We start from the raw sequence: 9497 nt of genomic DNA on the forward strand, positions 1-9497 counted from the left end.
AATCGTATTCGTATATTTTTATTTTTTTATTATTAATCTAATCTTATTCACATATTTGAATTTTAAATTTTTAAAATTTTTTATTTAAAATTTAGATAGATATAATTTAAATTAATAATTTAATTTAACAAAAATAAACGTATTCGTATTATTTTTATTATTTTAAGTAAAAAATATCTCTAACAAAATTTTCTAGGTAAGATTTATTAATCTTTTCAGATATTATGTACTTATATATACACTCTAATATTATTAATTTGAAAGATTATATATATCTATCTCTTTTGTTGAGATATTTAAAATCATGTTTAATCGCTTTACAAAAATAATACGAGAACATTTATTTAAAATAAGATGAATATATTTATTTAAAATTTAAAAATTTTAAATAAATTTATTCGTATTAATTTTAAAATAATATGAATATGTTTGTTTAAATAAAAAAATTTTAAAATAATAAGAGTATTATATCTTTTTAATTCTTTTAAATTTTTTATTTTTATCATAATTTTATAATAATTTAATATCAATCTAAAATAAAATAAATTTAAACTAAAACAAAAAATTTAATCCAAATAGAATTTAATGTTAATTCTTTTTTCTTTTCTTAATAATTAAATAATAATTTTTCTCTCTCTTATTAATTAAGAAGTACTAAAACTCCAAATACGTTAACTTTTATTTAACTTTTTAAAAAGAGTTTTAATACTCCAAACCTTCTAGGAGTATTGAATCAGGTCCCGACTTTTGACATGGTTATCTCTTTTTTTTTTTTTGGTCTTACATGGTGATCTCTTAAATTTGATAATTTGTTAAGGTAGAACGGTGTCGCCGAGTCGCGGACTAATTGTTTGTTATTGCTCGCTTGCTTACTGCTATCTTCTAGTTTTTTTTTTTTGAACGTTCTGACAGATAACTCTTTTAATTATTGGACTAACCACTAGGCCCATTTATTTTTTCTTTATTTGGGTCTTTGGTTTTTTTCGAAGTGTGAAGTGTGGACCCGCTGGAATCTGTGGTTTGGCGCCAATTATACAATAGGCATAACCATTCACCATTTACCACTGAGTGCCAATTTGATGTTCTTCAATCTTCAGTATCAACGACCTAACTCGGATTTACCATCAACGCAGAGTTTAGTGTAGCAACGCATCGATGGCGGAGACTATCTCTCCCATGGAAATCGACGGCAACGAAACCCTTTTCCCTTCAAGTACCGACAAGGGTAAGAGGGTCTTCGTCGCCGGGAACAACTCCGGTAACGGCAAGGCCACTCCGTGGGTCGAGAAGTACCGCCCTCAGTCCCTTGACGACGTCGCTGCTCACCGTGACATCATCAGTACCAGTAAGCTTCTTTTTTTCTGTCAACCCCCCCCTTAGGGTTTATGATTTCCTTTTTTTGTTAAATGTTAATCGTTTTTCGAACATAATCTCATTATATAGAATTTTTTCAGTATTTTTTGCGTGAGTTACTTTATTTCTTTTGGTGAATAGTTGTTCCTCCTATGATGGTAATACTACTAGGGTTTTAGGTATGTGGTGAATGGTGGTGCTATTTAGTTGGGTTGCGACAACATGGTTAGTAAGGGATTCCTTTTACTTCAGTCCTGGAATTTCGTTTGGGAATTTAATATATTCGTGCAAGTGTAATGGAAATAGAGGAGCTTGCATTATTCAGCTAGTCTTAGATCTTTTTATTTTTCGGTTATGTTTCTTTCTTAATTTGGTTTAGTAGATGCTTTGAAAATAAAAGGATTAATTTCCGTAAATTTTTTTTCGGAATTAAATTATTATGGTGTTTCTTTCATCTCTTGTGGTCAGGTTTTCACTTTATTTATTTACTGTTTCTCTTTTTGGTAGTTGATAGGCTGACTACTGAGAACAGATTGCCACATCTTCTACTATATGGTCCACCTGGCACGGGCAAAACTTCGACTATTCTTGCCGTGGCACGCAAACTCTATGGTGCGCAATACCACAAAATGATTTTGGAGCTCAATGCCTCTGATGACAGAGGAATTGATGTTGTACGCCAGCAGATTCAAGATTTTGCTAGCACCCAGAGCTTATCATTTGGGTTGTATTCTCTGCTCATTCTCTTTTTCTACTTATAAATCTTTATTGTGTGATTGACTAGTTTTTTACTTCAATGGTTTGTGCTTTGGAGTTAGTGTCAGTGGTGTACCTGATTCTGAGTTCTTTATAGTCCTATATCATTGGCATTGTAATATTCAGAAATCTCTTTTTTTGAGACTTGAATATGCAGGTTGTAACTTATATACGTGCTTTCATGAATCTCCTCATCAGTGAGCTCCTAATTTAGTCTATTCGAAAGTTGCACATTAAAGTTGTTATTGTATTGTGTAATTTTTAGTCCACTAGATGGGTTAATGAGACATTTTTTTCCCCTTTAACTAACCCTCAAGTTACCTCTGTTTAGTGCAAAGGCCTCAGTGAAATTGGTCTTGCTAGATGAAGCAGATGCCATGACAAAGGATGCCCAATTTGCATTACGTAGAGGTAAATGCTTGTTTTTATACTCTGATTCACTTCTGTGTATAGCTTCAATATATAACCATTCATCTTCTTGGGTGCAGTGATTGAGAAATATACAAAAAGTACAAGGTTTGCACTTATCTGCAATCATGTAAATAAGATTATCCCTGCACTACAATCAAGGTGCACTCGATTTCGGTTTGCCCCTCTTGATGAAGTCCATGTCACTGATAGACTGAAGCATGTTATTAAAGCTGAAGGGTAAGTTTCACCAACTGTATTATACAGCCTCCAATTCGATGTATGCTGAAATGCTCAATTTGAAATGGAAAGGGTATTATATTCTCTGGTTAATACTGACAATTAAATCATAGGATCAGGGTCATCTACACTGGAACAGTAGGTGTAATTAGAGAGATAAAAACAAGTATTCTGGGTGCCAAATTTCAAAAACTAGACCCAATTCTTGTTTCTATCGCTTTGTAACTCCACATGCAGTTCAACTGCGATGATTAAATCCTCGAGTTTTATTTGTTCTTTTTATGTGATTTGTATGATCAAATTATTGCAGTAAAATTTCTATTCAGTTTAGTCTGTCACTGAGGATTATTCATAATTTTTTAAAGGTTTATTAAGGACACGATTAATTTGTTTGGATGTTCAGCAAAAGTTGTAATTTGAATCTTGTACACTGCCTTTAAATGTGGAATGCAATTATTGTAATGAAAAACTAATATCTGTGCAATATAATACTGAATGGGCTGTGCATATTAATCTCCAATCCCATTGACATCTCACATCTCTTTCCTTCCTACTAGATATTCACTCTACTACATTGTTATTGATAGTTGTATCACTGTGATCCAATTTTGAATAACTTAGAATATGATGATTTCCATTCTGTGATTGAACTAGGCTTGATGTTGAAGACAGTGGCTTAGCTGCGCTTGTTCGGCTTAGCAATGGTGATATGAGAAAGGCTTTGAATATTCTTCAGGTGGTATTTCTTAATTAAATTATGCTTGCATTTTGATGTTTCTTTTGTCAAATAAAAGTGGTAATTGTAGATTTTTGGTAAAAAAATAATTGTAACCTTATTTTTGGAATGAGTATTTATTTCATCTGTGTGCACTCCTTGCTGCTTACATAGACATATTGTAATGTACATACTCATACTGTTATTTTTCAAATTTACAGAGTCAATATACAAAATTATGGAATCTAGGGTCATTCCTGGTGAAGTCTTGAATTGTACTAATATCATTCTTGTTTTCTGATTAAAATGACAAGGCTTTTCTGTTTAAGACTGCATATAATACATCACCGCTATTAATTTTTGTATTAAATTATCATCATTTGATCCTTTACGTGAATGCATGCCAGTATTGTCAAAGTTTTGACTTTTTAGGTTGTTAGGCTCCCATGACTTTCTTTCACTCAGCTCATGTCTAACTATCTGGGATAACTACCATGTCTCAATTCTTATCCTTGGGAGAACCTGATGTTATTTAATTTTTCCATTGTGTCAATGGATCCTATATGACAGTTTCCGTTGCTTTTAAATATTTGCAGTCAACGCATATGGCTTCTCAGCAGATAACAGAAGAAGCTGTATACCTGTGCACTGGAAATCCATTGCCCAAAGATATTGAGCAAATATCTTATTGGCTGCTAAATGAACAATTTTCAGAGAGTTTTAAAAGTAACAAGTGATTCCTTACTTTTTATAGTGAATTTTAAAGATGCAACTTATGATTTATATCTGGCATTAATTTTATAGGAATACATGAAATCAAGACAAGGAAAGGATTGGCCCTGGTAGATATTGTGAGAGAAGTGACAATGTGAGCCTTATGCATTGTACTTGCTGTCCATCTTCTCCTCTAATTATTATTATTATTTGCCCCTATCTTTACTATATTCTTATCACAGGTTTGTCTTTAAGATTAAGATGCCTCCAGATGTCCGAGTACAGTTGATTAATGATTTGGCAGACATAGAGTATGTATTGCTATACTATACTGTTCTTTTGCACAAGTCTGAGAACATTATTTAATTATTATTCACATATGAATGAAGAATCAGTAATTCTGTATGCATTGGAAGTATATATGCCCAAATAACCAGTCTCTATTATGTTAGATATGATATCATCCATTATTATCAATGCAGTTAAGGGTTAAACGGCGTGTTGTTGTCCCCTCCCTCCCCCTGCTCCTATTCATTAGTATGTGATGTGAAGGAAATTTCATCTCTTACAGGTACAGATTAAGTTTTGGGTGCAATGACAAGCTTCAGCTTGGTTCAGTTATCGCTACGTTTACTCGAGCCAGATCTGCACTGGTTGCTGCTGCTAAATAGCCTACTTTGATCTGTTCAACTTGGTGGCTGCTTTCACATGCTCTTTGGCCTGGCTTGCCAGCTTTTGCACCATCAAGAATGAGTTTAGGGTCTAAATTTGTAAAGACAAACGTTGTTTGTCGGTTTTTAACTTAAAACCAGTTTTCACTTTACATAATCTCAAGTTAGATCTTTCAGTGTTTATTATCGTAATTTATCAACATGTTCACTGCTATTCAGTTTAAGAGAGACATCGGAATGAATGTCTTCCCTACCTTTGACTGAACCCATACAAGTTAATGCCAGATTAGAGTTCCATCCTAATTAGTATAGGATAAATGTTTTAGAATTAAAGAACTAACATAGTGAAATAAGGATGAGATTATGCAATGATTTGATAGTGTAATAATACATTAGTTCCAAGTCATAAGGGATGCAAATGTCAAGCTAATAAATGGATTTGTGAAGTAATAATAACTAATAAGATCCCACAAGACACGATTCTAGCAAAGACAATTTATGATGTTACACAACCTATCTCTTACTTTACAGAAAGCAAAATGTATAAAAAGTTACTAAGATTTATTAAATAATTTATCATATTTGATTATATTATTATCTAACATTTGTCACATGTCAAAATTCGAGACTGAAAAAAACTCAGCAAGTAACTAATCAATGTTATGTATATGTAGACAGCAGTATAAGATCACTTAGCTAGAGTTGGACAACTATCTAGTAAATTATGTAAACTAGACTTACTTTGACTTCATAGTAAAAACTGGAAAAAACATGAATTCTGCATACATACTTTATTTTCCTAAATCCGTGGCTCGAGAAATCAATAGACCTAAACACATTAATACGGGGTAATCTAATTAGAATAATAAACAGTACAATATTTAATACTATATTCCGGTAAAATATGCGTGTTCGTCAGAGACACATCTCACCCTCCAACCACTACACAAATTACATCATGCCTAGACCTAAATATGTAACTATTTGACATAATGTCCATTATCACATCATAATATTTTATTCTTGCATAAGCACCATATATTTTAATTCGGTGTCAAAATCAATAAGGGAAAAAAAAAACACTGACAATATTGAAATGAAATGGTCTCGAGACTCTAACTGCGTTACACTTCAGATATGATAGAATGGATAGAATATAACATATAGATTAAAAAGTAAACGCAGTACTAGGTCGCAATCATACAAACTACTTGAAACAAATTTTATTTTTTATTATTAACATCAATGAAATAAAATTATTTTAAATTCTCATGTTGAAATTTAAAATTAAAATTAAAATTTAAAATTTAAATTTCAAATAATTTAAAAAATTATGTGGCACAGAATAAAATTAACCATTTATATTAACTAATCATAAATAGATGGAAACATACACCACCATCCACCGTATAGTTTACCCCCTCCGGTCTTACACTCTACATTGTACAAAATAAACTATACACAGCCCAACCTAGCGAACCTAGCGACTACCCAACATCCACCGTCAGACTCCCCAAACGATATTCTAATCCCACGACCCAAATCAATGGGCGCACAATGCTGCACACCTAACGCATGCATTTTTTTCATTTTCCCTTCTTCAGATTCTCCCCTTGCTGTTCCATCTCGTTGACCCATCCATGGACTCGCACCCGCACAGGCACACTCATGGACCTTAACGTCTCGTGCTGCCGTGGAATGCACCATAGTGCATATCAAAGGTTTTCCATAAAAAGATTCTTTCTCTGGTGTTCTACTATTACTAGCGCGTTCAGAACGGTTTCGGAAGGTTCATGAACATATCCTGAAGCGGCGACATCTGATTGTTACCCTGGAACGGGAACCCAAAACCGTTCGTGAGTGTGGCATCGAGGTAATTATACGCACTTTCGAGGTTTTTATCCCACTCGTTCCACTTTGGCTCGCTCTGAACCTCGCTCGCAAACTCCGGCGACACCACCTGCTCCGAGCAACTCGAGTCCGTGTGAAGCTTCGGAACTGAATCGGAGTTGTCGAAGTACATATAATCTGTCGTCACGCCGCCTGCCGAAGCCTGAGCCGTAGGAGGATGCGGTGGAAGTACGCCCCCGCCGCCGCCACGTGGAACTATATCGGGCTTCTTGTCTTCGACTTCCGAAGATTCGGCCCTCTGGTTCACGACGGTACTGACGCCGCTGCTCGGTTGTTGCTTCTCGATTGATCCTTTCTTATTGTAGATGCGACACAGCACCCAGTCATCCAGCTGCCAAAAGACCACAATGGTTTTTAGATCTATCCATAGAAAACTTGTAGAAGATAATGATTGTGATTCTTCATGATCGTATTAATTGATTAATTTCCTTTTTAAAAAAATAAAAATCAATTTGAGACAGTTCATGCACACACGCCACAAGTTTGCATGTTCAACTTGTGATCAGTCAATGTCACGCATCAAATGATCACGAAGGTGTGTGTCATGAGAACAAATTTGGGCCACATGTTTTTTCACCAAAAATTCTCAACGGGTCCACACGCAGCTCTTATCTTTATGCTGTACAACAAGATAATCACTGCTTATTTGTATGGCTGGCCACACTGACTGGCCGCAAAACAAGATAGGGACCAGAGGGGTAAATCGGTAATCTCATCCCATCATAATAAAAAATTTTTTTAATGACTCTGTACTTGACAACTAATCAGCTACAGTGTATGCTGAGGTATATACCCTGAGGCTATTCTTTTTGCGAACAGAACGATCTACGTCTGCAAGACGATATTCGTGCATAATCCAATTGGTCTTATCTCCTTTGGGAGCCTTTCCAGAGTAAAAGACCAAAGCTTTCTTAATCCCAACTGGTTTGGGTTGTCCAATAGGCTTATCGGCTCCGGTTGCCTTCCAGTAACCAGTTCCTGCAGCCCGATTCGGTCTAGACCCATTCGGATATTTTCTATCTCTAGGTGAAAAAAAATACCACTCCTTCTCACCATAAGAAGCCATACCTGCAAAAACAATCATTATAATTAAATAATCAATCACAACAAGTATATATTAATGAATTAAAAACTAATTAACATTACGGTAATTACCAGGAAGGTCCCAGGGATCATATTTATAAAGGTCGATCTCGGCAATGATCGGAACAGCAATCGGTTGTGAAGTGCATTTACGGCAGAGATAGTGCAACACGAGTTCTTCATCTGTTGGATGGAATCGAAATCCAGGCGGCAATTGAAGCTCCGATGCCATTTTTGAAAGAACTGAGATACTTTAGTGAGATCTGGTGAAGGTAGATAAGAAGCTTTTCGCCTCTCTGAAAGACTAAGAAGAACTACGGCTGCGCTTGAAACTTAAAACGTAAGGGAGAGAAGGGTATTTATAGCGAGCGAAGGGGGACACGTGGCATGGTAAGCCAGCTGTTTCTAGAATACACGTGGGCGATAACGTTTTCTCTGGTGGTGGTGGTGAGCGTGAAGCGGGTGAGGGGGTCTAAAGAGCGAGGGGGTGGTGACGCAGTTGGACACGTGTCGATCAGTCAAGTGTGGTGCGTGCGTGTCGAGAGCCCACAAGAGATGATTTTGTCACTGCTTACGACACTCGTTTTGGACGGGCCTGAGGCCCAGTCGGTTGGGCCCCATCTTCTCACTGCTCATGGAGTCGGCGCCTTCTTTTGATTTTGTTGCAGTATGTTTCACGGTGAAATGAGGGTGCACGTGGCAGTTCGAGGATTTTTTACCGTTCGATCGTCGACTCGCGTGATTTATGATTTGGAGCTTCTCCATCGACACCATGCCCCACCATACCGCGTGGTCTCTTGCGGCTCCAAAACTTTTTCCCTACTCAAATATTTTAATATTTTTATTTCAAAATAAATATCTAAATTTATTGCCAAGAATTTTAAATCAATTTTTAATAAATTTTTATTATTTTAAAAGTCTTAACTATTATTAGTATAAATTATTTTTCTTATCTGGCTCTCTCGCTATATTAGAAATTTAGAATAGAGATAAATATATTTGTATCATCTTTTTTTGAAAGTTATTTATTATTAAGGAATGTGGTAGTTCTAAATATATGTAGGTGATGAAGAAAACTGAAAAATGCAATATTGCTGTCATGAATGATTATTTCTTTCCGGATTATGAAACGAGTAACATGCATAATGCATTAACTGTTATAACATAGTGGCTACTTTTTATATCTCAATAAAAATGGTAAATTAGAAAGCAACTTAGTAAGCTAGCAGCCGCCTTCGATTTAGAAGACTACATTCAACGTTTCGAATAATATGGTAGTAATATATATTTATCTTTACGCTGTGATTATAAACAAAGAATTTAGTGTGTTTGTGTGTGTGAGAATTAATATTTGTAATGAATATTGGTATAAATGCATTTTTTAATAGTTAATTTTGGTTGAAATTAAATTGATGTTAATATGATTTGTGTTTGGATATTTTTTGTCAAACATAATTTTAAATAAATAAACATTATTAAAATAATATTAACTAAAATTATGTTAGAGTGTAAAATTATTAAAAAAACATAATTTATATAATTCTTTATATTATTTTTGTAATTTAATTTTATAATAAAATGTATATTTAAAAAACCTAAATATTAGTTTATAGTTTAAAAAATAAAAAATTACATTCTCAAATTTT

At 34.4% G+C, this 9497-nt stretch overlaps 2 protein-coding genes across 2 annotated transcripts; one reads left to right on the forward strand and one right to left on the reverse strand.

Moving 5' to 3' along the window:
• The first annotated feature begins 990 nt into the window (after nucleotides 1–990).
• Nucleotides 991–5110, forward strand: LOC112706056 (replication factor C subunit 3). The gene is made up of 9 exons (XM_025757148.3): nucleotides 991–1345; nucleotides 1861–2077; nucleotides 2441–2520; nucleotides 2598–2757; nucleotides 3412–3493; nucleotides 4069–4198; nucleotides 4277–4340; nucleotides 4429–4497; nucleotides 4758–5110. The coding sequence occupies exons 1-9, from the start codon at nucleotides 1156–1158 to the stop codon at nucleotides 4855–4857; spliced, it is 1092 nt and encodes a 363-aa protein (XP_025612933.1). The 5' UTR covers nucleotides 991–1155; the 3' UTR covers nucleotides 4858–5110.
• A 1083-nt stretch (nucleotides 5111–6193) lies between these two features.
• On the reverse strand, nucleotides 6194–8981 carry LOC112706057 (NAC domain-containing protein 2). Its single transcript, XM_025757149.2, has 3 exons — nucleotides 7924–8981; nucleotides 7562–7836; nucleotides 6194–7099 (listed from the first exon to the last, which is right to left on the reverse strand). The coding sequence occupies exons 1-3, from the start codon at nucleotides 8081–8083 to the stop codon at nucleotides 6629–6631; spliced, it is 906 nt and encodes a 301-aa protein (XP_025612934.1). The 5' UTR covers nucleotides 8084–8981; the 3' UTR covers nucleotides 6194–6628.
• Nucleotides 8982–9497: the final 516 nt, after the last annotated feature.

This window comes from Arachis hypogaea, chromosome 8 (assembly GCF_003086295.3).
Source record: "Arachis hypogaea cultivar Tifrunner chromosome 8, arahy.Tifrunner.gnm2.J5K5, whole genome shotgun sequence".
In the NCBI taxonomy this organism is placed as follows: Eukaryota; Viridiplantae; Streptophyta; class Magnoliopsida; order Fabales; family Fabaceae; genus Arachis; species Arachis hypogaea.